The 27,895-nt window shown below is 58.4% G+C and overlaps 2 protein-coding genes across 2 annotated transcripts in view; one reads left to right on the top strand and one right to left on the bottom strand.

Moving 5' to 3' along the window:
* Positions 1-70: 70 nt before the first annotated feature.
* Positions 71-4,149, bottom strand: BLVRB (biliverdin reductase B). Its single transcript, XM_081962779.1, has 5 exons — positions 3,789-4,149; positions 1,903-2,064; positions 1,729-1,818; positions 1,109-1,240; positions 71-827 (listed from the first exon to the last, which is right to left on the bottom strand). The coding sequence occupies exons 1-5, from the start codon at positions 3,901-3,903 to the stop codon at positions 664-666; spliced, it is 663 nt and encodes a 220-aa protein (XP_081818905.1). The 5' UTR covers positions 3,904-4,149; the 3' UTR covers positions 71-663.
* Positions 4,150-4,485: 336 nt separating this feature from the next.
* Positions 4,486-27,895, top strand: part of SPTBN4 (spectrin beta, non-erythrocytic 4) — a 31,414-nt gene continuing 8,004 nt past the window's right edge. The window contains exons 1-25 of the mRNA XM_081962758.1: positions 4,486-5,087; positions 6,832-7,055; positions 7,243-7,394; positions 8,031-8,204; positions 8,544-8,635; positions 8,887-8,967; positions 9,205-9,320; positions 10,528-10,640; positions 11,112-11,299; positions 11,465-11,582; positions 11,681-11,839; positions 12,255-12,557; positions 13,083-13,233; positions 13,333-14,206; positions 14,337-14,474; positions 15,094-15,474; positions 15,621-16,002; positions 18,448-18,650; positions 19,785-19,875; positions 21,059-21,229; positions 23,863-24,126; positions 26,179-26,403; positions 26,706-26,795; positions 27,113-27,391; positions 27,738-27,868. Of these exons, the coding sequence (XP_081818884.1) occupies positions 6,902-7,055; positions 7,243-7,394; positions 8,031-8,204; positions 8,544-8,635; positions 8,887-8,967; positions 9,205-9,320; positions 10,528-10,640; positions 11,112-11,299; positions 11,465-11,582; positions 11,681-11,839; positions 12,255-12,557; positions 13,083-13,233; positions 13,333-14,206; positions 14,337-14,474; positions 15,094-15,474; positions 15,621-16,002; positions 18,448-18,650; positions 19,785-19,875; positions 21,059-21,229; positions 23,863-24,126; positions 26,179-26,403; positions 26,706-26,795; positions 27,113-27,391; positions 27,738-27,868 (5,030 nt within the window). The 5' untranslated portion in view covers positions 4,486-5,087; positions 6,832-6,901. The remainder of the gene's footprint in view (positions 5,088-6,831; positions 7,056-7,242; positions 7,395-8,030; positions 8,205-8,543; positions 8,636-8,886; positions 8,968-9,204; positions 9,321-10,527; positions 10,641-11,111; positions 11,300-11,464; positions 11,583-11,680; positions 11,840-12,254; positions 12,558-13,082; positions 13,234-13,332; positions 14,207-14,336; positions 14,475-15,093; positions 15,475-15,620; positions 16,003-18,447; positions 18,651-19,784; positions 19,876-21,058; positions 21,230-23,862; positions 24,127-26,178; positions 26,404-26,705; positions 26,796-27,112; positions 27,392-27,737; positions 27,869-27,895) is intronic.

Here is a 27,895-nt window from a genome sequence, read left to right as displayed (position 1 = left end):
GATAGTACAGCACAAGAAATTATTGAAAACTCCTTCCAAGTCAGTTCTTAATTAGATCCCAGTAATCACATTACCATCCAAATAGGTTAGTATTTATTTGATTAGCTGCTTATGCTTTGTATGCTTTCAAGTTGCACAGAACTTTGCAAGCATCAACATGAATTAAGGTTTCTTAGCAACACATGAGGAAGGTTAACATTAACCCAGGGATATTCAGTTACTTGCCATCCAACCTTTTACTAATTCTAATGGGTTTGTTTATAGCTGGCTACATAATTTTCAGGGTGGCCTCCGCATCCAACCTCCTTTCTGCTGATAGAAGGGGCTTGGCTGCTGCCTTCCACTTAGAACATGGAATCATAGGGTTGGAAGAGACCTTTGAGGTTTTCTAGTCCAACCTCCTGCTGGAGCAGGAGACCCTCTAGACCATATGTTCTGTGCAAGGGCTTTCCTCTGTGGAGCAAAAATCTTTGCTGCCCAAAGAGCCCTTTCTGACATGGGAAAAGAAGCTGCAGACCACCGGCCCAGACAGGGGGCAGAGCCCACCCGTGCTTGGATTCACGGACTTCCTGTGAGAGCAGGGGGAGGCACTCGGTGGCACAAGGGGCGGTGGGTGAAGGCGTCCGAGGCAGCGATTTCCAGCCTTTTGAGGAGGGGGGGGGGTCATTCCTTGGAATAATGCCTGGAGAGGTAGACATTTTTCCCATCATACTCCGATGTGGTCAGGCACTTGAGAAAGAAGTGCCCCAGGTCATGCTTTGAGATGACTCGGGCACCACTCGAGGTGTTCACGGTTACGGTGTAGTCGCCGGTGAGGGGCTGGTCGCCTGCAGGAGGAAGAACACCCATTGCCAAAAGCTGCATGCAAAGCCCACCTGGGCCAGCCATGCAGCCCCAACACTTGGCTCAGCACCAGCTGAGGAATAGTACTGGAAATGGGGCGCAGGTCTACATTAGGGTTCCGGGTTTTTTCACTGGTGGAAAATTGTTTTTTTGTGCATGATTTTTCTGACTACCTCCACAGTCACAAACCCTTCCTGCATCTAGATTGATTCACCAGTTGCTGGTCACTGTGCCCCCACCACCCAGTTCTCTGCCCAGGACACACCTGCAATGTGTGGTGGCATGACATAGACACAGTCCAGGCCTGACTCCTTCAGGATCTGCTGCATGCGGATGTGGTCTTCAGTCACTGGCCGCAGCCTGGCAGGAACTTTGTCCGGGTCCCACATCAGGAAAGCTACAAGAGACCCACAGCCCCGGGCCAAGTCAACTCAGCCCACCTCTTTGCGGAAAGAGGGGGAGAGCGTCCAGGGGTCTTGGGAACCTCAAGGCCCCAAGATGAACGGAGAGATGAGGTCAGATGAGGGCTGAGGAGACCGAGGAAGGCAACCTCCCACTTGCAGGAATCCGAGGCAGCTCTGCACGCCCCATGGGGCCCTGTGAGGCCCCGTACCCTCTCTGGTCTGGAGAAGATCAGAGGTGGGGACAGCATCTCACATTCATTTCCTTCCAATTGCCTCCAAGACTTCCAACTGCCTGGCCAGTGGAAGCATCTCTCCATTCTCTTCCCTCCTGGAGACCCCAAGACAGTTATTTTCCCCAAGGAAACCCAGGGCTGTCAGGCAGGTGGCGGGGGGGGGGGGGGCTTCTGACCCTTTGCTCAGCTGTAGATCCTATCCAGGAGGCAGGAGGAGGTGACCTCCAGGTATTTCACGGGATGCCTACCTGAGAGACAGACCACCACTTTGCCGATGCTGCAGGACTTCATGGCTGCCACGATGTTCCGGGTACCTTCGGACATCATGGTGGTGGGACCTGAGAGGCAGAGAAGGAAACTCACATGAGCCCAAAGCCTCCGAAGAGGTCGAGAGGCTGGGGAGGAAGTACAAGCGTTCCTACTAAGGTCATTGCGGGTGCCCAAGACGATGATCACGGCATCCTGCCCCTGCACAGTTCGATCGACGTCCGCCTGGTTCAGCACATCTCCCACCACCACTTGTGCTGGCTGGAGGTCAGGGGGCAGCCGGGCAGGATCTCGTACCAGCACTGTCACCTGGTAGCCTGGCAAGGGGGAAGAGAAAGCAGCCGGTCAAGCATCCTCCCCGCAAGCCCTTGGAGGGAGCAGCAAAGGAAGCCTCAGAGCAGGCCGGGGGGGGGGGGGGGGAGAAGCCTTCAGCCCTTTGCCCTGAATGAGTTGGCAAGGGGGGGGGGGTTCAGAGGAAGAATTTCTGCTTCCCCCACGGCTCTTCTGGCCAGCGCCCTCACCTGTCCTTCTGCTCCGGCCACCTCTATGGGCAGAAGAGAAGAAGTTTGGTGTCCGTTTTCCTTGACTACATTCCTTTTTCTGCAAGCACTGTCTGTTCCCTTTAACATCTAATTGTCTCCTCAGGTTGTTCAGTATTAAGTGCTTTGCCTTTTTAAAATAACTTTAGGGAATTGTTTTCTTGGCTTGTTCACATATTTAAGAAATAAATTACAGAGGAAACGCTAAACCTGTTTAGTCTGGCAGAATTTTTTTTATTACAACTTTTTGTGAGGTAAAAAATTCTTTTTTAGATCTAAATCCTTCTTTAAGCACACCAGCCTTCTTTAAGGACTATTTTATATGTTCTGCCAATGAAGGGCATTTCATGCCACTTACTTCCCTTAAATGGGTCGTTCCAACTAATTATTTTGTTGTGGATTTTTTTTCCCTTTGAAAATTAACTTGAGCTGCTTTGGGCAATTCTGGCATGTTTCCTTGCCTCTGTGCCAAGTTTGGGAGCTCAGGACCAACCAACCCCCTCAGGGCAGCTCAGCTCCACTTAAATGTAATCCAAGCCTCCCCTTCCCCCACACCACCCCATGGCTTTGAAGCTTCCTTTCCCCCCCCCTCCATGACATCAGCCGCTGACCCCACCCCCCCAGGACCTTTGTACCTTCAAACTCAGAGAAGCCCGAGGGCCAGGCCTAATCCTACAATCCACCAACTCTCCCCACGTGGGTTGACCAGCCCAGAGCCCACCCCTCCCCAGTTATGGCTGCAATGCTCATCCAGAGGGGCACTGGGGAAGCCTTTTCACTTCCTTATCTAAAACATCAATTGCAGCAAGCTTTGCCCCGCCCCTCTCCTGTCTGTCTTGCAAAAGAGGGGTGGGAACACGAGCAATATGTCTCCCCAGGAGAGGTGGGCCAGCCCCCCCCTCTTGGCTGGAGGAAAAGGGGGGGGCAGAACAGCCTCCAGAATTAGCTCAACTCCGAAAGAAACCAAAAGGTCCCTGCAGGGCTGGTCCCAGACTCTCCTCCTTATCACTGCCCAGCACGGGGCAAGTAGGGGGGCGGGGAACGCCGGGCGACGTGTGATAGCGTCCCAAGCGCCGAGCCAGCCTGCCAAGCACACTGGAACACGGCCAGGTCTGCTTTGGGGTTCAGGTCTGGTGGCCTCACCCGCAGCTAAACCAAGCTCCCATCTCCCGAAACCGCCCTCGGGATGATGGCCTCAGTGGTAGCAGCAGCCCCAGGGGATACTTTGCAGGCGCCGCGCCAGCTGGGAAAAGGGAGCCTTCATCCGGAAGCCTTGAATCTTGACCAGCCCGACCACCAACACACAGCCGCCCAGGGTGCAATGCGCTGCTCCTTCGGTACCACCACCACCACCACCCACTGTCAGCCACTGCGCCGCTTCTTCGGGGAAGCAGCCGTGTCCCGAGCGCGGCTTTCGCAGCCGGGGGGACGGCGCGGCTCTTCGCGGGTCCCCCGCTGGTTCTGCCCTCCAAGCCGACGTCCCCTGCCCTGCCCTGCCTCACCCGCCTGCAGGGCTTGCGCCAGGGTGGCCAGGCCCGTCATGCCGGTGGCGCCGAAGAGGGCGATTTTCTTGCAGGCTGCGGCAGCCGGGCCTCCAGGCGCGCGGCTTCCCTCCATGCCGTCGCCTTCTCGCCGCTCCAGCCCAGGGCCGAATCAAGCCCTTCCGCCTGGAGCTCCGCCCGAAGAGGCAGGGCCAGCGGAAGGCGGCGCTTGGCCAATTCGCTTCCCCCGGCGGACAGGGCGCCCGTCAGCCGCAGCCAGGGGTCGAGCCCCGTGGGCTCACTCGGGGTCGCAGCAGAAGGAGCAACCGAAGCCCGTCTCCTCCTCCGGCGCGCCTGCCTCCCCTCCCCTCGCCTGAGCGCCCGAGGGAAGCGGCCGGTGGCCGTCTGGAAAGGGGCGGGAGCGGTTGATGCGCTGGGCAAGCCGCGGAATCCAGTCTGAGCCTCCTCGGTCGGGGCGCCTTCATGGCAATTGCTCCCCGTCCCCCGACTTTGGCAAAAGAGGGCAGGGCGGAAAGGGGAGGGGAGGCCTTAGCCGGAGTCCAGCCGGCAGAGCAAAGGTGCAGGGCTCTGCCATTGTCCATTCGGGGCAGCTGTCCTCGCTCCTCGCCCTCCCTTCCCTGCCCAACCGCGCGGCTCAGCCATGCGGGGCCCTCCGTCGCGCTTTCTCCCGTTCGGCCTGGTCGGCTCAGTTACCGGCGAGAGCAGCCGCCGCCTGCCTCGCACCTTCCCGTCCTCCAAGGTGCCGGGCGTTTCTTCACTTCTTTCCGCCGCAGCCGCGCAGCCCTGTCTTCCAACTGAAGCACCGCCTCGGCACTCGCAGCCGCGGGAAGCCAGCGCTGCGCTTCCCCTCGTTCCAACCAGCACCCGTGGCTCGCGTGGAGAAGCAGGAGGCCAAGGACGGGCGCAAGGTGACCCGCTTCGCCCCCGCCTGCTGCCGCAGACCCGCCCGGGCATCTCTCCGGCGGGCGTGGGCCGCCGGGCCGCGTGCGCCGGAGCTGCTGAGCGGCGGCAGAAAGGCGGGCGCAGCTCCTGGAAAGCCCCCCTTGCAGCGGGCGCGGCGGCAGCGGGAGGGGGGGCTGTACGGCTTTCGGGGAGGGGCTGAGCGGCGCTCTTGGATTGGCTGCTCGGCCAGGACGGCGATAGCGAGACCGGCGTAGCGGCCCCGTCGGGCGGCTCGGCTCGGCTCGGCTCGGCTCCTGCGCCCATTGACGAGAACGGTCGCCAGCAGCATCTTGTCCGGTCGCTGCCGCCGTTGAGGCGGCGGGGAGGGATGAGGCCCCGCAACTCGCCGGTGCTCAGGTGAGGTTGGCCCGGCCGCGGCTGCGCTTGGGGGAGGAGGCCGTGGGCCCCCCGGGCTCTGGCGACTAAAGCAGGAACGGGAGCGAGGCGGAGAAGAGCCGGAGCCGGTTCTCCGGAAGCCTCTCGGAGGGGAGGGAGCAGGCCGAGAGTTCGGGGGCACAGTAGATAGGCCACATTCCCGCCACCCTTCGGGACCAGCCGTTTCCGCAGCAGGCCAATTTCCCCGGACGGCGGAGGAGCAGAAAGGCGGCTCTCGCCTCCGTAGGGCAGACCTCTCTGTGAGCCTCTGGCGGCTGCTGAGGGCTGAGGAGGGTCTTCTAACCCCTGGGCTGGGTCTGGTCCCATCCGGATAGAAGGAAGGGGAGTGGGAGGGGGTATCACCCAGGCCCTGCACCCTCCCTTGCTGAGTCCTGTTTAGCCAAACAAGGCCCGGGACCGGTTCCTTCCCTGCCAAGGACCTGATGAAACAGCACCTCTCCTTCGGCCTTGCAGTCTTGGGCTCCAGATCCCCAAACCGGGCAAAATTTGAGCTGCATATTTGGGGTATCCAAATGTGTAGGTAAATGATGCCCATCTTGCTCCCCTGCAAGGTATCAGGCGGCTTGCTGGACAGGGGTATTGCCCCAGAGCCCCCCCTCCACCTGCCCTGGGGGTTGGGAGCAAGGGAGTTGGTGGTGCCTTGTGCTCAGCCCCTTGTGCTGAATTCCATCAGAGAAGGCATAAGGAGCTGCTTCACCCACCATCCTCGGCCACCATCCGCTTCCCGGCCTTTCTTGATGGAGGACTCTTGTGAGGCGAGGAACCCCTTTCTCTGAGCAGCTCCTTAAGATGGTCAGGCACCCCAGGGCTCCTGAAACCCACTGAGGAAACCCACCAAATATGGAGAGCCACGCTGCCTTAAATATGAGTGGGGGGGGGAAATTATTCTGCCATACCATGAGGCTGTGGCCTGATGCTGTGAGCCCCCCCTCGGGGGGGGGGCTTTTGCCCTGGCACAATTCACCCACTCTCACACCTCCCCCCCCCTTAGATTAACCTCTTTAGGATCTTCTCTCAGCATCATTTGCCTTTCAGCCCCAGTAATAAATATCTATCCCAAGCCTTCTGCCCAACAGAGGGAGACTTTCATTGGGGTCAAACTCTGTCCTTTCACCATTCTTCCTGCAATTGAATCAGGAGAAAGCCCCCTCCTCCATAATTTAATCTGCAGCTGCTCCTGCCCCAGATTTTCCTGGGGGCGGGGGGGGGGGCACTTCTGACTCCCAGTCTTCTGAATGGCCAGACAAGTTCCTAGGGGAGGAGAGGGAAGTCTAGCAGTATGCTGAAGGTTTTGGACACACACACACACACACACACACCCCTCTCCAGCTAGTAGGACAGTCTAGCTGCCTTGAGGTTCTTCAGGTTGCACCCTGAGGGAAAGGGGGGGCAGCTAGTTCAAACAGATGAGCTGTGCTGCCCTCTCATCTGCTTTAGGGGACAGCAAGGCCTAAGCACCAAATTCCCTCCTCTTGCATTGTGTCTTTTCCCAGCCTTGCCTGGCTGGCTACACTGGGGACTGATTGAAAGCGGGGAGGCGTCTGCCAGCCCCTCTCCATCTTCACCAGAGAACCACCCAGTTGGTGACATCTCACACAGCCTTTGGGGCCGGGTGTAGGCATCGCAAAGCCGGTGTGCCCACCAGGTGCTCGCTTTCAAGAGCTACCATTTTCTCTCTCATCCTTTTTTGGAATTCTGAACTCAGCACGTAAGCGGCTGGTGCAGCTTCAGAGGTTCATGTGGCCCCTTTATGGGGCTCCCAGAAAAGCAGCAACATGGCAAATGTTGCACCGGCTCAGCTGGATAATCAGGAGGCCCAACAGCAACTCAGCAATGCCCGATGGGAAAGCACCGACCCCCACCAGCCCCGGCCTTGGGAGGAGGCCACTGTCAAGCTCTTCGAATGCTCACGGATCAAGGCCCTCGCTGGTAGGCCTTCCCTCCTCCTCCTCCTCCTCCTGGGCTCCTCTTGTTGGGCGGGAAAGGATATTGCCGATGGGGAGGGGCACCAAAACGGGGCTGGGTGAGGGTGCTTCCCCTCTGAAATGGTGCAGCCAATGGGTTTTTAAATAAAGAGGGGTGGCCTAATGCCATCCCTCCCCCCAAATTTTGCCAGACGAGCGAGACACAGTGCAGAAGAAGACTTTCACCAAGTGGATCAACTCCCACCTGGGCCAGGTCTCCTGCCGAATCGGCGACCTTTACACGGACTTGAGGGACGGATACCTGCTGACCAAGCTACTGGAAGTTTTGTCTGGGGAGCAGCTGGTATGGGGATCTCTTGGCTTCTTCAGGAACGACTGCCCCAGAAGGCGAGGGGGGTGCCTCTTAGGGCAGAGGGGCTGGTTGCTCCTGTAAAGAGGGGTGCACTTTTGAGCCAGTCAGAGTCACCTTGATTTTTGCTGGGTAACTTCAGGCCTCGGGGCCAAAGGGGGGCTGAGCCCTGAAAGGGAAGGCAGAGGAAGGGGGAGGGTCTAGGCAGGATGCTCCCTGCCCCCCACTTGCTCTCTGCAGGGTTGAGAGGGGCTGTTGAAAAGGGTAGTTGGTAAAGGCAGAAGACAGGTCTGTTTTGTTGTAAATCTCTTAACCAAATTCTGGAATTCTGCGACTGGTTGTAAATGCAAGCTAGTTTGCCAACATCAGAAATACGACTGTGTGATTGTGCCTTTGAAGATGGGTTCTAAGTAACTGTTTTCAAGTCTGTTGTAACTTTGGTCATTAAATAATTGTTCATAAATGAAGAACTACCTATAAGTGTTACCTGTGCTGTGACTTAGAAACATACAGTAGTATTTTTATTTTATTGCATTTGTGCCATTTTAAAGGTTGTTACTTGTCAATTCTGAATGTGCTTAGACTGTGCCCTGATGGGAGTAGTTATGTTTTGATTGGCTTTTGTGGCAGCCCAAACCCACCCGGGGGAGAATGCGGATCCACTCCCTGGAAAACGTGGACAAAGCCCTGCAATTCCTGAAGGAGCAGCGAGTTCACCTGGAGAACGTGGGTTCTCACGACATTGTGGATGGCAACCACCGCCTGACCCTGGGCCTCATCTGGACCATCATCCTGCGATTCCAGGTAGAGCAAGAGGGGGTGGCGGAGGGGGCCATGCAGCTGGGCCAGCTGGGGAGGTCATCTGCTGGAGGCTTCCAAGGCAGGCCGGAAGCAACCTGGAGACAGTCTTGTCTCCCTAAGCTGTCCAGAAGCAGGAAGAGCTAGAAGGGCATTCTGTGCAGGTAGCGGTGAGTTGGGGAAGGCTGGGCGTCCTGGGCAAAAGAGGGTGGGAGGCGGCTGGTTTCTAGGACATGGCAGGGAAGGCCTAGGGAAATGGAAACTGGGGTGGGGAGGAAGCTGAACACAGGTGAGCTTTGGAGAGAGGAGAGTAAAAGGATTCCCCTCTCCTGCTTCCCCTCCCAGATCCAGGTGATCAAAATTGAAACCGAAGACAGCCGAGAGACCCGCTCGGCCAAGGATGCCCTCTTGCTCTGGTGTCAGATGAAAACAGCAGGGTGAGTTCTGAAGAAGGCCCTCGTGTCTCTCAGGTGGCCGAGTCCTGACAACTGAGAGGGGACGGGGCTGTGAGCAAATGCTTGCACACTCAGAAGGCTCCTCTCCTGCCTGCATCTGCGCAGACAGCTTGTCGGTGGGCAGGGGATCCCTGGGGCCTCTCAGCTGCCTGATGGCACGGAGGGGGAAACAAGGCCTCCTGCCTATCCTCAACCCCCCTGGTTCAGAAGGCGCTCCTCCTCCTCCTCTTCAGTTACCCCGAGGTTAACATTCAGAACTTCACCACCAGCTGGAAGGATGGGCTGGCCTTCAGCGCTCTTATTCACAAGCACAGGTGAGGGGGCTCCGAGGGGGCTTGGGGGAAAACATGGCTGGAGGGTTGCTGTCCAGGGGCTACTCTCTCCAGCCAGGGAGAAAGGGGGGGGTCTCTGCTGCAGGAGCTGTCCAGCTGCAAAATACATGGGGTTTCCCATGGACTTTGGCCCAGGCTAGGGGTAGGTACAGTGCCATGAGGAGGAATGCCCTCTCAGTCGCACCCTGGACAGGCCCAGCACCTCTGTTTCCTCCCCAGGCCGGATATCATTGACTTCAAGAAGCTGACCAAATCCAACGCGGTCTACAACCTTCAGCAGGCCTTCAACACTGCCGAGCAGCAGCTGGGCCTGGCTAAACTTCTGGACCCCGAGGGTAAGGCTCTGGATCGGCCCCGAATGGCACAAGGGGCTTTCTCTGCCCAAGAACGCTGGAGGCAGGAAACCCCTTCCCAGCCTCAGGAGGTGGGGGGCGGCTCTGAGCTGGGAAGGATTCTTGGCAGTTGCATTTGGGGGTGTCTGTGGGGATGAAGATTGGAGGGTGAGAGCTCTGCCGGGTGCAGCTTTCCATGACCAGAGCAGGGCCCTCTTGCTGGGCGCTTCTCCCAAAGCGGGGAAGTGGCGAAGGAGCAGAAGGCAGGATCTCAGGTACCAGGACCCAGTCGGCCTGCCCAGTTGCTGCCCTCCCTCCACAGCACTTGAACTGGGCTGGGAAGGAGCTCCTCAGTCAAACGAAATGGATTTCTCTCCTGCTGCTGCCAGTCTGGGCATCACAGCTCCAGATCTGGGCATTCTAAGCAATGTTTCCTGATTTGCCAGGATTCACCGTTACTTTTTGGTCTGAAGTGGGATGGAGCCCCATCCGCTCTCTGTCTCTCAGGCCAGGATTTGCCTCCCCAAGAGAGCTCTTTGCCCGGCAGCCTTGTAGTCCTCGATGCCCGAGTTCCAAGGCAGCAGCCAGAGAGTCTTCCCTCCAGGGCCCTTTTGCTGAGAAGTCTGGCAGCTGCCCCTTGGGTTGCTGAAAGAGAGAGAGATCTCTGGGACCAAGAGGGGTGGGAGACAGGCACAGCTGTCTTTTCTTCTGCTCCGCCTTGGTCTGGCAGAGGAGGGCTGCTGACCCCAGGCCTCAGAGGGTCAAAGAGCCGTTGCTCATAAAGCGTCCAGACAGAACTGGGGGGGGGGGGCTGATCTGTCCCTGCTAATCCTGGGGGGCTTGCCAGGATCTGAGTCGTATAGAGGGTGATGACCCACTCATCCCTCGGTAACCTCAGAGGTGAACACGCTTCCCCAGCATCCATTCCTTTCTCCCAACAGCCTGCGAGTTGGCTGGGCGCCTGAGCCTCTCTCTGGGGATAATGGTGGGTCTGAACCTGCCCAGGCTCTGCCCCTCAAATCCTTATTGGCCAACCATGGAGAGGAGATATTGGCCTGCCTCCTGGCTGGCTCCTCAGCTGCTGTACTTTCCCTCCTCCTCCTCCTCCTCCTCCTCCTCCTCCTCCTCCTCCTCCTCCTCCTCCTCCTCCTCCTCCTCCTCCTCCTCCTCCTCCTCCTCTTTTTCCTCCTTCTCCTCCCCCCCCCCCCAGATGTCAATGTGGAGCATCCAGATGAGAAGTCCGTTCTTACCTATGTGGTTTCTTTTTACCACTACTTCTCCAAGATGAAGGCACTGGCTGTGGAGGGGAAGCGGGTAGGAAAGGTGAGCCTGGCAAGCGCGGCTCCCAGAGACACCCGGCCCACGCTGCCCCTTTGCATTAGGGGCACTCAGGAGGCTGGGAGGGTGAAGGCCGCACTGCTGATCCAGAGCAAGGAAGGCCCCCACCTCAGCCTGGGTGGGATATTTCATATGCTCAGCAGCTGAGCGTGGACCCTGGAAGGAAGGAGCCTCGTCCAGCTTTTGGGAGAGCTCCAGGAGGAATGTGAGTGTCTAATGGCAACCATTGGTCTGCCAGGGCCTGTTGGGGGACCAGGGTACCTGGCATCTGGTCAGGCAGCCTGGCTGGAGCGCAGAAGCTCCCAGAAACAGGCTCCTGCAGGAATTGGCAGCACCGGCCAGCCATTGCGGAGGAGTTAAGGGGTGCTCAAGGCTGAGTGGCAGGCTGGGTCAATTGTGCGGATGCCCCATGAGCACGGCGGGATTTCACACAAGCCTCCCCTACTCCTGATGCAGGTGTTGGATCAAGTGCTGGAGATCGAGAAGATCATAGAGCGATATGAGTCTCTGGCCAGCGAGTTACTAGAATGGATCGAGATCACCATCCCTTTCATCACCAACCAGAAGTTTGCGAACTCTCTGTCTGGGGTCCAGCAGCAGCTGCAGGCCTTCACTGCCTTCTGCACCCTGGAGAAGCCCCTCAAGTGAGCCTGCCGGGACCGTCTTGGCCCCAAGGGGCCCTCTGCCTCCCAGCAGGGCTCACGCTCTGGGCCCCTACGTGTCCCCAAGGCTGCTGCTGCCACCCTCCCTGCTTGCTCAGTGGGGACAGTCCACCCTGGCTGGGCTGACCCTATGCCCCTTGCCCACAGGTTTCAAGAAAAGGGGAATCTGGAAGTGTTGCTTTTCTCCATCCAGAGCAAACTCCGGGCCAACAATCGCAAACTCTACGTCCCCAAGGAGGGCAAGAGCATCTCGGATATCAACAAGGTAAAGAGAGGCAGGGAGTGTGATGGCAGGTGTGGGCTCTGCAGGCCCTGCCTTCGTCTTCCCCCCTCTCCTCCCTCTCTCTCTGTCTCTCTCGCCAGGCCTGGACACGGCTGGAGAAGGCAGAGCATGAACGGGAAGTGGCCCTTCGCGCTGAGCTCATCCGTCAGGAGAAGTTGGAGCTGCTGGCCCAACGTTTCGACCACAAAGCCATCATGCGGGAAACTTGGCTGAATGAGAACCAGCGGCTGGTCTCCCAGGTAGCAAGGTTGGGCTGGGCTGGGCTGAGGGAGCCCAGGTGTCCCACGGCGAAGCTTTCCCTTGACCCTTCATACTATCCCTTACCAGAAAGTCCCCCCGTGGAGCACAGCTCGGGGGTGGGGGGGAGGGATTTGTAAAAGTGGGGGCAGGGCTGCTGGCCTTGCTGGGGGAAAGCCCGGACCTCAACCAGGATGAGGAGTTCAGGCAGCTCCAGAGCCTTGGCAGTCATCAGAGACCAGCCAGGCAGGATTTCCTGGTAGTGGAGGGCATCCATGGAGATTGGACTTCCAGGCACCCCTTCGTGGAGCCTTCTAGAAGGCAAGGGAGCTGCTGGCTCATTCAAGAGGTACTCTGTGCACGTGCAGGAACATATTGTTTTGCCTCTGCTCACCAGTTGACCTTTCCTCCTCTCAGGACAACTTTGGGTGTGACTTACCAGCTGTGGAGGCCGCCATGAAGAAGCATGAGGCTATCGAGGCAGATATCTCCTCCTACCAGGAACGCATCCAGGTGGTGCTGGAACTGGCCCAGGAAGTGGAATCCGAGGGCTACTACGACAGCAGGCGTATCATTGCCCAGAAGGACAACATCTTGCGCCAGTGGGGACTTCTGACGGAGCTGGTCAGTGCTCGGCGCGCTCGCCTGGAACAGAACGTCGCCCTGCAGAAGATCTTCCAGGAGATGGTCTACATGATTGACTGGATGGAGGACCTGCAGGTCTGGAGCCTCCCGGGGGGAGCTTGGGGTGGGGTGTCTACAGGGACCTTGCCTCATCTCCTGCTCAGCAACAGGGGTGATCAGCTGGAAAGTGGCTCCCGCCCCCTGCCATTTTGCCAAGCTGAATCCCACCAGCTGCATTCGAGCCCATGGACACGGAGGCTCTGACGCCTGATCTCAAAGGACACTGAGCGGTCTGTAACATCACACAAAAACCCCCAAAATGCACAGAGAATGAAGAGAAGCAAGTTGGGGGCCACCCTGTTCTTTAGGCTGAAGTCAGAGTGTGTGCCACCCTTCTGGGCCTGAAAACAGAGCACCCATAGATCCCTTCCAACTTGGCCCGATCCAGAGGAAATTCCTGGCTCCCTCATATGTTTTGTCCCCAGAGCAGCCCTCGAGAGTAGCTCCATCCCCTGAGCCAGCAGAGGCTTGGTGTGGCTCCAGCGGGTGCAGCCGTGGCCTCTCCTGGGGAAAAAAGCCACATGTGTCGCCATTGGCACTCATGCTCATTCACCCTGGCAGGCCCAGCTGGCATCGAAGGAGTTCGGGAAGCACCTTCTGGAGGTGGAGGACCTGCTGCAGAAGCACAGCTTGCTGGAGGCTGACCTGTCTGCGCAGCACAACCGGGTCCAGGCCCTCAATGCTGCAGCCCTCAAGTTCTCGGAGCTGCAAGGTGATTCTTGGGGCGTGGATGGCACCAGTGGGAGGCACTTGTGTGCCACTTGATTGTACATCCTCTCACCACACGTTCTGGATGTCCTTCCTCCCCCAGGCTACCAGCCTTGCGACCCCCAGATTATTTGCAACCGCGTCAGCCACGTCCAGGGCTGCCAGGAACAGTTAGAGGAGCTGGCGTCCAAGCGGCGGAAGGAGCTGGAGGCCTCCCGCCAACTGTGGTCCTTCCTGCAGGAGGTAGAGGAGGCTGAGGCCTGGGTGCGGGAGAAGGAGCGCATCCTGTCATCCTCCCAGAGCTTTGGCAAGGACCTGGACAGTGTGGCCAAGCTGCTGAGCAAGCACAACCTGCTTCTGAGTGAGCTGAGCGGCCGCCGCTCCCTGCTGCAGGCGGCCATGCGGCAGGGTGAGCAGGCCTTGCTGCGGAAGCGCTTCGGCCTGGGCAACGTGCAGGAGAAGATCCGGGATGTGCGCCTGCGCTGGAAGAAACTGGAGGGGCTGGCAGCTGTCCACCTGCAGAAGCTGCAAGGGGCCCTGAGCTTCCACCAGTTCAGTGCCGACACAGATGACCTAGTGGCCTGGCTGCAGGATGCCTACCGCCTAGTCTCCAGTGACGACTTTGGGCACGACGAACACTCCACCCGCTCGCTGGTCAAGAAGCACAAGGGGGTGATGCAGGAGATTGACAAGCACCGGGCAGCAGTCCTGGCCCTGCGGAAGCAGCTGGCTGCCCTGGCGCCCGAGTACCACGAGACCATGGAGGTACAGATCCGCATTGTGGAAGTGGAGCAGCTGTACGAGGAGGTGGCCGAGGTGGCCATGCTGCGGTGCCAATGGCTTCAGGATGCCCTGGCTGTGTACCACCTCTTTGGTGAAGTGAACGCCTGCGAGATCTGGCTTGATGAGAAGGAGCAGTGGCTCAACTGGATGGAAGTGCCCGAGAAGCTGGAGGACGTGGAGGCTGTCCAGCACCGGTAGGAGGGCCAGTGGAGAGAAAGATGGGGATGGGGTTGGCCTTCTTTCCTTCTGTTCCCTCCCGTTCTCACCCAGGCGGGCTGTCTTTTCAGGGTGAGTTGGGCTGATCTGCCCTCCCTCCCCATGCAGGTTTGAAAGCCTCGACCAAGAGATGAACAGCCTGATGGGTCGCATTCTGGATGTCAACCAAATTGTTCAGCAGCTGGTTGATGGGGGCCACCCTAGTTCCTCTGAAGTCCGATCCTGCCAGGATCACCTCAACAGCAGGTAGGAAGTGCCTTGAACGTCCGGCATGAAGGCCGGCACCATCCTCTCTGAGCCACACACAGGCCAGAGGGTGGCAGCTTCTCTTATTTTGTCCCCAGAAAACCCTTCAGGGACCCTGGTGCTCCTCTCTCTCTCTTCAGACCTGGGTCTCTTTGGGCTGCTCTGCTGAGAGCAAGCAAGGGAGGAGGGAGAGGCTGCTGGAGGCCCTCAAGCAATTGCCCACTGCAGCTTCCCTTGTGTCCTGCCTCCCCCAACCCCTGGACACTTGGCCAGAGCTTGCCAGGGCCATACACTGCAGGAGGGAGCAGCTGTGTCTCTTTCCTCCTGCAAGAAATCCCTGCAGGCTCAGCCAGCAGAGGACGGCCTTTCTTACAACTGGGCCCTGTACCCTGTGTCCATCGTCTCTCCCCCACATTCCTCCCTCAAGCACTGAGACGAACTCTAATCAGGGACCCTGGTGCTCAGTCACAGCTGAACGCAGCCTTGCTGCCAAGGCCCAGACCATGCTGGCCCACCCAGGTGCTGGACAGAGGGGGCCAAGCATGCCCCTACTTCACATACCCTCGTCGTGATCTTTCCCGTGCTTGTCCCCCTTGTCCTGCTCCCGTGGGATGACTAGGTGGAACCGAGTGGTGGAGCTGGTGGAGGAGAAGAAGAACCACCTCGGCTCCATCTTGAAGATCCAGAACTACCTGCTCGAGTGTAGCGAGATCAAATCTCGGATCCAGGAGAAGCGCAAGGCCATTGAGTCCACCCAATACAGCAGTGGCGACCTGGGCAGCGTCCTCTCGCTCCAGCGCCGCCTCTCCACCATTGAAGCGGCCCTGGTGCTCCTGGAACCCCGCCTGGTTGAGCTGCAGCAGGAGGGAGAGTCCTTGGCCACCACCCACCCTGCCCAGGCCATGGAGGTCCTCATGCAGTTCGAGGAGATCAGCGAGGAGTGGGAGGCTTTGAAGAAGACGCTGCAGGGCTGCGAGGACTCGCTGACGGTGGCCAGCAGGTCAGTGGGGCCGGTGGCTGAGGGGGCAGGGCACGGGGATCGCCACAGGTGGCCTATGGGAGTGGTGCAATCGGAGAACGCCCGGGAGGCCAATCTGGGCAGCGGCATCGCAGGAGGCCTCTTGCTGCCCCGGCCTCTCCTTTCAGGCTGCAGCAGTTCATCCAGGACCTGGACAGCTTCCTGACCTGGCTGGTGAAGATCCAGGCAGCTGTGGCCTCGCCCAGAGAAGAGCTGCCTGGGGACCTCTCGGAGGCCGAGCGGCTGCTGCACCACCACACTCTGGTCAAGGAGGAGATCAGCCGCTACGAGGTGGATTATGCCAAGATACAGGCCGTCAATGATGTGCTGGCGCTGGAGGAAGCTGAGCTGCCCTACCTGTCCCTCCAGCAGTGGCTGCAGAAGCTGGAGGTGGGCTGGAACAAACTGCTGGAGAGCTGGGAGCACCGCCGGGAGGTCCTGGTGCAGGCACACATCTTCTTCCTCTTCCTGCGTGATGCCAAGCAGGCCGAAGTTTGTCTGTACAACCAGGTAATCCTTGATGCAGGCATTGACCTCCTCTGCAGCGGGGCAGATGTGGCACAGCGCTGCCCCTGAGCTGCAGCTGAAACTGGGGAGGCAGAACCAGGAGAGCCTCCTGCCTGCCAGTGGCTCCTCCTCTGACTTCCCTGCTCCTCAGCCCTGGGGAGCTCAGAAGGGGTCTGCTCTGAAGGGTGCTTGGCCAGCCTGTTTGGCCCCATGGCACCCATGGGACTCGCCCTTGACTGTCTGCCTCACTGAAGACGGGTTATTCCAGCTTTCCCCAGGCTTTGGTGGCCTATGGAGAGCCTGGCCAGCGGCTGAGAATGTGGGGCTTCTCCCAGACACAGAGAGGCTGCCTGCCTGAGGCTAAGGGGGTCAAAGTTGCCGAGCCAACCTCAGCCAATGTGAGGTTGGTGGCAGAGCAGAAGACATTCTGGCCTGGCAGGACGCGGGATCTCGGGTGGATTCCCTCATACCCACTGAAGGTGTGCAACAGGCGCAGTCTGGATACCAAATTTATCCCCTGCTGGGTTTGTACAACTATCTGAGTCCTACACTGCCAGATGGCCAGTTCGCAAGTGGCCAACACTGGCTAATCAGAGCAGAAATGGGGTAACTTATTTTCTGGCCAACACATTTTATTAAAAGGCACGAACGTCTTCCTGCACCTCACCAGACCTCAGATGCTGGAGTGCAACACAGGGTTTTAAAAGAGGCGGCGGGTGGGGACACGGGGTGGTGGTCATGCAGGCCTTGCCTTGCCTTGGAGTTGCTCTTCTCTGCAGGTCTGGAGCCAGGCAGCTGAGAGGGGGGAGTTCACACCAGAAGGCACAACCGCCAAGTCTGTGGCCGGACTTTCACAGAATGCCCACCCTTAATATACACTAAGCCCCTCTAGTTAGTTCCCAAGAAGGAAGAGGAAGCTGGAGCTGAGCCAGTTCTTTTAGTCTTCTAACAAGGGGATGAGGGATTTCAATCAGTTTTTCTTTCATAAATTCGACTTCTGAGAAGCAAATGCTCTTAGGTGACCCATATAGGAGCATTGCCAGGAGAGGGGTTAGCGGGGGGGGGGGGGGTGAGAGCAAAGGATTTCTGCCTGCTTTTATTACTGCCTCTATCCTTGGGGGTGTTAGGGTGTGAATTCCGCCCTGAATTAAGGAGGTGTGAATCTTGGCATCCCTTGTAGCATACTTTCTTCGGCAGGCGAACGGAAGATCAGAAGAAAAAGTTAAGGAAGGAATGTGAAGAAGCAGGCGCACTAAATCACTTGCAGATAAGAACTGTGACCTGCGCAGTTAATCTTCAGCGCAGCTAACAAACCAATTAACACAGTGACAGGGGGTGGGGTGGGGTGGCTTTACATTCAGGGTCTTCTCAGAGAAATATGGCAGATTTCTAGATGCATTTTAAGCCTTTGTTTGCCACAAGAATAACAGCGCTGGTTGGGCATTTGGTGCTTGGAAACGTTCTGGACAATTCTCTCCTATCTCCTTGTTTCAAAAGAAGAAAGTTTTTGCAAGGAATGAGCCAAGCGCTGGGTGGAGATCACAGCTGTCTTCCTTAAGGAAACCTTGCAGGGCCCTTTCTGCGGGGTGGGGTGGGGGGTGCTGGGGGGGAGGGGGCAGGATTTCCTGGCATTGCAGAGCAGAAGCTCCACGTCAGAGGATTGCAAGGGGTTGGTAAAACTGCAGGCCCACCACCCCTGAGGCTGGGTTAGGGTTAGGGTTAGGGTTAGGGTTAGGGTCCGGACAGGAGTGAGGTGGCTGACGAAGAAGGAGCAGTAGCTGAGGGATAATGGGAGTCAATGCAGAGATGACTTCCCCACTTGCCCCCCTCCCCCACCCTGGCTTCTTGCCTTGAGCCATAAAATCCAATTTCCATTGTATCTTGGAGTCTGGGCAGAGGGCCACTCAGATTTAGGTTTTCAACCAGCTGTGTCAGACCCTTTTTGGGGTGGAGGGCTTGCTGACTTGTTTGCACGGCATTTTCTTTCCATTTCAATATAAATTCTGGTATTTGCCCCTTTATTATCTCCAGCCTTGACCATATCAGCCTTTTCATCGGCTTGCCCTGATCGCTTTCCCACCTAGAACAAAAGGCAGAGGGTTGTGCATTTTCTACCTGGCTGCTTTGCAGCTTCATCCAGGGCACGGCCACCTGCCTTTAAAACTTTGCTGCATGCTAGCCTTATCTGTGTCCTGCTGCTTCTGGTTTTGTTTTCACGCAGGTTTATCTTGTGCACAGCATCCTGATGTCTGCAAAGCCTTCAACCAATGTGTTAAGGTGGGGAGGGGGGGCCAGCATTGTGGATGATGCCGTTTGGAGGTCTCCTGGCCCCCTGGCCCAGCTTCCATGGTTCTTGCAGAAAGTCTACGTAGGAGCAGCTCCACTAGCTGAAGGAGCAGGAGGATTTTGAGGGCTGCAGCCTCAGCTCCCTCTTTGGCGTTGTTGCAGGAAGCCACACTGGCCCACACAGAGCTGCCCACAACAGTGGAAGGGGTGGAGAAGGCCATCAAGAAGCAGAAAGAGTTCATGACCACCATGGAGCTCCAGATGCAAAAGACCACTGTGGCTCTCAAGGCGGGCGAGAGCCTCATTCGGCAAGGCAACCGCTATAGTGAGCGGGTGAAGGACAAAATGGAGACCCTGCGGGCAAAGTAAGCAGGTGCTCAACAGAAGCCCCCCCCCCACCAGTGCAAAACCCACAGGACCTGCCCAGGTCTTCAGCTTCAGCCCCTGCCTGCCCAGAGGATCTGAAGAGAGTGCTGGGAAACTCCTCCCTGGTCAGAATCCCAGGGTGGCTGCATGCCTTGCCCTGCTGCCCTCCCTGTGGCCTGAGCCCAGCCTTGCTGACTAGGAGCAGGTGGACCCTCGGCCAGCTCCAGTCATGTAGGCTTTGCGATGGGGACCTTTAGCAACAGGGCTCCTAGGCCTGAGGAGGGCATTTACCAAAGGAAAAAGGCTCCACACTCAAGCCCCAGAGAAAGAAACACCAGTTTCTCCTCATGCCTTCTCCCAATGGCTGCCTTGAGGAGCTGTGGCCATTTGCAACTGCTTGGATGCTCCTGGTTGGGTATGGCACCTGCCCATCTGCAGGCCAGAGATTGGCTGTCAATCTCCCTCAGGTGACATCTGCATTGGGTCCAAGCAAGGTGCTAGATCCACTAAGATGAAGGAGGGCTACTGCAAAGGGGCTGGGGCCTGAAGGAACATGCTGTGAGGGGCTGCTTCTCCCTCCTCCCCTGGAAGCATATCTTTGCAAAGGGCCAAGTGCTACTTTATTTTGACATCTTAATTGGTGTCAGATCCCAAATCTAGTTTCCCGCTCCAGATAGAAACAGCAGCTCAGCTGTGCTTTTTTTTAAAGCCCAAAGCAGGGGCCCCAGAGAAGATGTCCCTTTGGGGGAGTATTATTAACACTGTAATCATCTGTTTGTCCAATCAATATCATGGTCTTTGAGCTTACAGTGATTTGAGCTTTTAAAGGGGAATGCAGACACCGCATTCTCTCGGGTGGCATTTTTGTAGGTTTGTGAAGGGGGGAGTCACTTTTACTAATTCAAGTCCAGCTCCGGTTTGGTTGTTGGGAGGTTGATAGAAAAGGGGCTTCTGGGAGCACAGAGACCTTTCTCTGAAGCCCAGCCATGCCTCCACATCCCTTAACTGAACAGGAAGGGGGCCTGGCTGGGTTAGATACCAGGAAGGGCTGAAAGGGGGCAGGGGTCCAGGTGCCGGGCAGAATCCTCCTGGGGAGGAAGCTAACTAGGTTGACCAGTTTGCTCTCCTTGCAGAAGCGGACAAAATGTCCAGCTGGCCAACCTCTGGATGCTGCGTCTCACTGACCACCTGGAGCTGCAGCGCTTCCTGCAAAGCTGCCATGAGGTATTGAACCTGGGGGGCGGGGGGCATCTGCCCAAGAGGCCGGAAGAAACCAGGGGCTGGAAAGTGGTAGACGTGGGGGACCCCTGTCCCAGTTACACTCCCCCCCAAATGCAGCTAGTCCTTTGGAGGCCCCCAGTAAGGACACAGGGGAGGCTGTTCTGCTTTGGCCAGTGAAATCTGGCAGTGAAGGACACTCCCCCCCCCCTTCGCTAAAGGATAGGTTAGTTTGTTTTAGGATTTTTCATGAGGGAATAGGAGGGTCTGAGCCTGGGGGTGGGGGAGAGAAGGAAGGAGTAAAGCAGAAGGATCCAAGGACCAGAGTTACTCAGAACTTTCCCTCCTCATTTGCTAGGGTTAGGGTTACCTCCTCCTCTTTCCCTAAGCGGAGGCGGTCTCCCCCTCTATCGCCCCCACTCCCACCTCAAGCACAGCTCCAGGCCTTCCCGAGAACCGCCATCCGCGGCTGTGTCTTGAAGAGGTTAATGTGGCCTGGTTGAGTTTGGCTACCCCCCCCCCCACACACACACACGTTGTACGGGCCGCGGCGATCGGGGCTTTCGGGTTTCCAAGCGAGGACTCCGCGGGGGTTATGCTGTGGGGCGGGCGAACAAGAACAAGGCTGCCCGGGAACGCGGCTCGCAGGGAGGACGAGGCTGCGGCCGTCCTCTGGCTGCCTCTATCCGCCCTCTGTGGCGGCTGCCCAGCTTGAAGCCCCTCCGGCCTGCGCTGCCTGAGGCTCCAAGCGGGGCGGGTGTCGCTTCGCGGTACACGATCTCCCCCCAACACCCCCAGAGTTCCCCCCCCCCCGCCTCGGAGTGGGATGACTGGAGCCTGGGATGTATGGGGGGGTGGGAGAGAGGACCAAGCGCTTTGAATCCCTTCCCCCCCCCCGCGAAAACCATTCTCCGAAGGCGACCCCCCCCCCGCCCTTCCCAGCGAAGTGGGGATGAGCCGGCGGGCGGAAGGGAGGGCGACTCCGTGGCTGCCAGCTCTGCCGCTGCAGCGCGCCGGCCGGGCTCGAGGCGCTGGGGACGGTGACGCGGCAGGGCCCGGGCTGGGCTGCAGCCGCCGGGCGGAGGCGGCCACTGCGCAGGTAGGAGGGGGCGAAGGGAGCTCGGGCCGAGGTGGAGCGGGCGGCTCTTGGGAGCTGGGCTGAGCACTTCCCCGCCCGTCTCTCCCGCAGCTGGATGGCTGGGTGGCGGAGAAAGAGGCGCTGATGGCCGGCGAGGCGCCGCGTGACAAGGACGCGCTGTCATGGAAGCAGCCGCCGCCGGCCCCCAAGCGATGGCACCGGCACCGAGCCTTCATGGCCGAGCTGGCGCAGAATAAGCAGTGGCTGCACAAGATCGAGAAGGTGGGTGCGGGGGGAGCGAGGCAGGGGGAGAAGAGGCCCCCGCCCGCTTGCCTGCCTGATGACGCAGGGCGGCGCGTTGCTCGGCTCAGGTGGGAGCCCCCCCCCCGCGCACTGCGTCTTGGAGGGGGCTCCGGGGAAGCTGCGCAGGTGCCTCCAGAGGGGCTCCGCTCGGCCCGGAAGCCCCGGGTGGGGATGCAACCGCCCCCCTCGCTCCGCAGCCTCTGCCTGTGCCTGGCCTGTTGTGTCTGTCGCCAGGTGTGATCGCCAGGTGTGATATGCGATGCCTGCTCCCCAGAAGGGTGGCCTGCAGCTGCGGGCCTTTTGCCGGTGTGGAGGGGGCTGAAGCCCGTCTATGAAAAGACTCGGGGAAGGGGCCTGACAAGTGGGGCAGGGGCTGCTTGCTGACCTGGGGGCTGCTCTGAGAACAGCAGGTGTGGCGGAAGAGGCTCTGGGCTGAATCTGGCCTGGAGAGGGGGTTGTTCTCAGACGGGGGGGGGGGCGAACATCTGGTATATCCCTGACTTGCCAAGGAGGGGCTCATTTGCGCCTGCTGGTAGCATGGAGAGTTGAGTGAGGTGCTTGAAAAGATGCTGTTCCTCATGTGAGGGAGACCCCTTGGAGGCGGGGAATGAGAAGGAGGAGGGGAATTTCTTGGCACCAGCCCTGAGTCTGTTTGGAGCTGCTGCTTGATGTGCCCTGAATGCAGAGCAGGTGGCAGTGATTAGAGGGCAGCTCTAGCCACATTGGTCCCTCATGGTGTAGCTAGAGATACAGGTCTCTTCTGACTTTGGGCGCCAGGTATGTCTTGCCAGAGGCCAGGCACCCCTTCTTTCCTTCAGTCTGCATTCCTCAGACGGGGTGATCCCAGGGGGCCCTGCCACAAAGCCACTGGCACTGCAGGGATCTCAGGGCAGGAGGAAATCCTCTGCATGGCAGACTGCTTGCTTTGGATGCCAAAAATTTGGGCCATCCAGAAGGGTCCCCAGGCAGCATCCCAGCACCCTGTTTTCCTCTGTGGAAGATCTCGGCAAGCCGAGTGGAACAGGAGACCTCAGGCTGAGTGGATAGAGAGAGGTCTGTATTCTCACGGGAGATTCCTGTACCAGCTTTCAGGGGGCAGGGGGAGGCCTTGGCTATGCCTTGGCATTGGTTTTGCTCAGGGTAAACATGGACAGAGAAGGGTGTGGGTTAAACTGGCCAGCCGGCCGGCCTCCTGCATAAATCAGGCTGACCCATCAGTAAAGGCCTGTCAGGCAGGAGGGGGTATTATGCACAACCATTTGCCCTTGGGGGCTGGGGATTGGCAGGGGCAGCAACTGGCACATTTTCTCATTGGCCCCCACTGAGAAGCTCCCTTGACAGCTGGGGGGGGGGATTGTGTGTCTGCCACATGAGAAGCTCCCCTCAGAGAAAGCCAGGGTTTTATTTCCAAAAAATAGAGCCAGCTAACAGCCCTCCTGATGCTCCCCAGGATCTGGGCCTGTAAGTGTTGCCCAGAGCCCCAAAGCGCCTGCCTGAGGGCTTGACCCTGTGGCCTGGGCAGAGGGCCGCTTGCCTAGGGGCTTTGCTGGAGACCTGCAGGCAGTGCCCAGGGAGGCATTGGGCTGATAAAGCTACCCAGGTAGTTTGCTGCAGCTTCCCAAGACCTGTCCCACAAGCTGCCCCCCTCCCCACAGGCAGGGAAGGTGTCTTCTACACAGCTGCAGTGGGAGCTCCTGCCCTCCCTGCCGCCTCCCGCCTGGCATAAGCCAAGGCAGTTAGGAAGGCTGTGTTTTTCTGGCAACCTCATGCCCCCCACTCCCCAACTCAAGAAGACTCGCCCCAAAGGGTGCAACCAGCCCTCCTGAAGAGCGCAATTAGAGCAAAGGGGGCAGGGGGATTTCCCCCCTTCTGAAGACTCCCTCTCTCTCCAGATCAACCGGGAGGAAGGGAAGGCTGCTGAGCTACTACAGCCGGGGGGGGGGGGGTTGTCAGGGGGGCCACATCCCGTTTCTCTCCCCTGGCTGTTCTTGTGCATCCAATGACAGCAACCTCTGGGACGGGTGGGGTGGGGAGACAAGCAGCTGCCTGCTTGACGGGCTGCCTCCCTTCCCATCTCAGAGGGAGGGAGCGCTGGCTGAAAGCACAGCTGGGCCTGCAGAGCCATTCCTGGGCCCTTTCAAAGCCTGGAGACAACGAGAGAGGGGAGAGTTGTGTTCTCCGGGCGGCAGTTCTGGGGTACTTGTGGTTAGACTAAGCCCCCGGGATGGGAGTGTGTAGGTCTCCCTTGACCGGTGGCAAAAGCCACTTAGGTGGTTGAGCGGCAATGTGTGGTGGCAATGGTGGTCCACACGCCTAGTGACAACCTGCTGCTGGTGTTGGCGAATCACTTTCCCGGCTTCCCCACAACCCCGCAGAAGCTCAGGGAATGTTTCCAGGAAGGGGCTGATGAGAAATCTGGACCCCTGAGTTGTGCCGGAGGTCGTGCCCAGAGGCCCAGGGAGCCTTGGCTTAGCTTCTCAAGGGCTCCCTGGGAGAGCTTCCTTCACCTGGGGCCCTCCGGAGCCAGAGGCATGGGGCCCAGCATCCAGGGCCATTGGCAGAATGTGTGGGGCACTGTGCCAGCTCTTCTCCTTCCTCTCCCTCACCACCAGGAGGGGCAGCGGCTGATCCAGGAGAAGCCGGAGTTAGCGGAATCGGTGAGGAAGAAGCTGGGCCAGATCCGGCAGTGCTGGGTAGAGCTGGAGTCGGCCACCCAGGTGAAGGCCCAGCAGCTCCTGGAAGCCACCCAGGCCAACCGGATAGTGCAGAGCTACGCGGAGCTGGACAAGCAGCTTCTGCACATGGAGAGCGAGCTGCAGATGGTGGATGCTGGGCCGGACCTGGCCAGTGTGAATAGCAACCTCAAGAAGCTGCAGGTGGGTGGCAGGGGGGTCAGCAAAGGGTCTTTGAAGAGAAGAAATTTGGGTGCTTCCAAAGGGTATCTGACTTTGCAGCTCCAGTTGTGTAAAGGCTTTGCTAGTCTGGGATTCTCCAGGGCAGAACATTCAGGGCAACGGCCCAGCTGAGATGTTTCCCTAGATGTTGAAATGCCTGGGGGGAAAAAGGCAGCAGGTGCTGAAATTGGAAGCCGCCTCGATTCTCTCCTGCACCCTCCAGTCAGCTCTGAGGGTTAGTTTAGTTTAGTTTATTTAATTTATAGACCGCCCCCTCTCCCCGTAGGGACTCGGGGCGGTGTACAGACCATTCATAATCAAAACAACAGAAAATAACATAAGACATAGAGCAGAAACAACACACACACACACTGTCTGTATATAAAATCCCAAAACCAATTTAAATACTTAAAAAACAATTTTAAAACCCGTTTAAAACCCCAATATAAAATTTAAAAAGCCATCCAGGAAGGTTTGTAATAGATGTTAAATACAGTTACGATTATAATTATAATTAGGCCAGAGTAACCTTGGACAGCAGTGAGCCAGCCTCCCCACCCCCCACCCCCAAGGCTATGGAGCCCCAGGAAAGGAGTTCAACAGCCAGGAGACGAGGAGAACCGGTGGAGATGCTGGGGTGCAAAGGGGGGCCTGCTTTGCTGACCTCTTTACAGTGGTCACAGAATATTGTAGCTCAGGGTTGAAATGAGGAGTTCTTGGTGCTCTCTGAGCTTGGAGGCTTTCTTGCAAGCATCTCATTACCCAACTAGGTATCATCATCAGTGCTAGTGTAGCACAAACATCAAACTAGCACTGATGATGCTACCTAGTTGGGTAATGAAATGTTCGTAGAAAAACCATCAAGCTGAGCACCACGGACCCCCCAGACTCCAGTAGGTTGCTTTGCCTCTGATTTTTGGCCAGTCCTTTTGGGGCAGGGTGGTTCACCCCTTAGTTTTAGAGTGTCTGGCCTGGCTCTTTATGGGAAGAGCTGGTGGCATTTCTGGCAATCACTGCCTCTCTCTCCAAACCTGGCCTTTGTTCTCGGTTGCTGCTGCTGCCGCCGCTCTCCTCCCTTTCCCCTGCTTTTTCTCCCGGAGGCCTTCCTGCTTCCCTTGGGTTCTGGTCCATGGCAGAGCCCTTGCCACTGGGAGCCCCCCTCAGGAAGAGGGCCCCGGAGCAGTTCTGGGGAGCTTGGAGACCAGTGGAATGCCAGGTGGGCAAAGGAGGCCATGGCCAGTTGCTGTGCTCCACCGTGGCACGAAGCTGCCTGTGTGAAGTGGGGCCCTGGAGGGGGGGAGGGGGGAGCAGAGGAAACCAGAGTTGAACCCTTCAGGCGAGCACACACCCGCCCAGGCTCCTGTTGCTGGTGTGTTGGTGGAGAGGGGCAATCTGTGTGGCCTATTGCTAGAGATTAGCTGGGTGCCCCATAACCTTCTCTTGAGATGGTTGCTCTCCTTTCTGCTTCTGTCTTGAAGTTTATTTGGTTCTTTTAGAGCAAGATGGACTCTGAGAATCATTATTATGGGTAGTGACACAGTCGGGCAGTGGTTTAGGCAGGACAGCCCTTTCCTCCCCACTGCCCCCTTTTGGCTTCCTCCCTCTTCTGGGCACAAGCTCTCCCTCCAGACCCCCTTCTGAGGCATTGGGGTGACTGGTTGCATCCTCCAAGAGGGGCAGGTTGTTTGGAGAGGGGCAGCTGGGCTGGAGCTGTCCCCGGGGCCCTCCCATTCAGGGCACAGGCACAGCTGACTGGACAAATGACCGGGTGACCAAGACTTCAGCTCTCAGAGCAAAGCCGGAGCCTTCAGCAAAGATGCCAGTTTCATCTAGTGAACTTCACCCATCAAGCAGAACGATGATGGGGGTCGGGGGTGGGGGGCATTTGGGGGGACTAAAGGCCTCCTCCTCCAGCAGCCACCTTTTCCTGGAGGAAGACCCGGGGCTGCAGCCAAACGCCTTGCCCAGATTCCCACTGGCAGAAGCTGGAGGGTGCTCATGGGGGCCAGCCAGTGTCAGCCCTTTCTCTCGCAGACCCTGGAGACACAGGTGGAGGAGTGGTCCAAGGAGGTGGGGGAGCTGCAGGCCCAGGTTGTTGCTCTGCCACTGGAGACGGCCAGCCAGGAGATGGTGGATGACAGGCAGAAGGTGGTAGGGGCACGGATCGTGCGCCTCATTGAGCCCCTCCGGGAACGCCGAAGGATCCTGCTTGCCTCCAAGGAGCTGCATCAAATCAGCCACGATCTGGAGGATGAGCTGGTAGGTGCTGGTTAGAGTTGGTGGCCAGACTGGCTTCAGGAAGGCGGATGGGGTTTGGAATCAGTCATCTGGGGCTCCGGGCCATGCAGGACTTCTCTGACTGGGATGACCAGCTACAGAAATCCCTAAGGCGCTGAATGGCTTGTTTCCACACACACCCTCCGGCCAAATGGCAGCCAAGAGAATTGATGTGTGGAGGAGGTTGTGCTGTCTCCACACTGGGGCCCTTGGTGCCAACTGGCTACGTGGCTCATATTGCTTCCAGCAGCTGGGCCCTGTTTTTGCCCTTGCTCTCCCTCTAGGTCTGGGTGCAGGACCGCCTCCCGCTGGCCCTGCTGAAAGACCGCGGGAGCAACCTGCAGAGCGTCCAGCAGCTGATCAAGAAGAACCAGGTGAGAAGGAGACGAGGGGGCTGGTCTCAAACTTTGCGGGCAGCCCTGCCCAGAGAGGGGCCTTGGCCAGGAGCCTGCTTGGCTCTGAAGCCAACCCGGATGGTGGCATTGCTTCAAATAGCCGCGCTGGCGTAGCTGAGGCTCCTGGTCCCAGCCCAAAGCCCCTTCCCCCATAGCCCAAATGGAGTGTCAGTCACTGGTGGCAAAGGATGATCCGTCACCCACCTCCCCATCCTTGGAGCTGGACAGGCAGTCAAGCTCCACTCTGGCTGGAGGCTAAAAATCGGCCACCCCCAATGCTCTGTCTCCGACACCAGAACCTGCGCCGCGAGATCCAGGTGCACAAACCCCGAGTGGACGAGGTGCTGGTGCGAGCTGGTGCTATCGCCTCCATCCAGAGCCCCGAGGTGGACACAGTGCGGCTGCTCTGGGAGAAACTCTCGGAGCTGTGGGGCGCCCTGCAAGAGGAGACGGAGCAGCGGCAGCAGCTGCTGGACGCCACCTACCAAGTGGAACAGTACTTCTTCGACGTGGGGGAGGTGGAAGCCTGGCTGAGCGAACAGGAACTCTTCATGATGAACGACGAGAAGGGCAAGGTGAGCCTCCCCTCTGCCCTGGCCGCGGGCTGCCGGTCCCTGCGCAAGGGGAGTGGTCAGCCAGCCACCGGAGGGAGTCTGTTGGCTGGGGAGCAGTGCCCCTTCCCAGGCTGTCCCCAGGGCCCTTGGGCAGTCAAAGCCGCCACTCTCCTCGGACCGCTCTGGGGCCCATGCGCAGGCCTGGTCCTTCTGAACTGGCTGGCTGGCCAGAAGAGAGGCGCTTGGGGAAAGCTACCTTCTCCAGCTGCAGATCCGAGGCCACCCACATGTGGGAGGGACCAGCAGGGCAAAGAGGGAGAAAGGGAGGGGCCTCCCCACATTCCCCTCCCTGGAATCCCTTTTCCAGGATGAGCAGAGCACGCTGCAGCTCCTGAAGAAGCACCTGATGACCGAACAGACAGTGGAGAACTATGCAGAGACCATCGCCCAGCTGTCGCGGCAATGCCGGTCCCTACTGGAGTTGGGCCACGCAGACAGGTGGGGCCCTGCCCTCTCCACCCTTCA

The sequence above is a fragment of the Natrix helvetica genome (assembly GCF_964273705.1).
Source record: "Natrix helvetica genome assembly, chromosome: 9".
NCBI classification, from domain to species: Eukaryota; Metazoa; Chordata; class Lepidosauria; order Squamata; family Natricidae; genus Natrix; species Natrix helvetica.
Note: the sequence above shows the minus strand (reverse complement) of the source record. Positions and strands in the feature narration are given on the sequence as shown.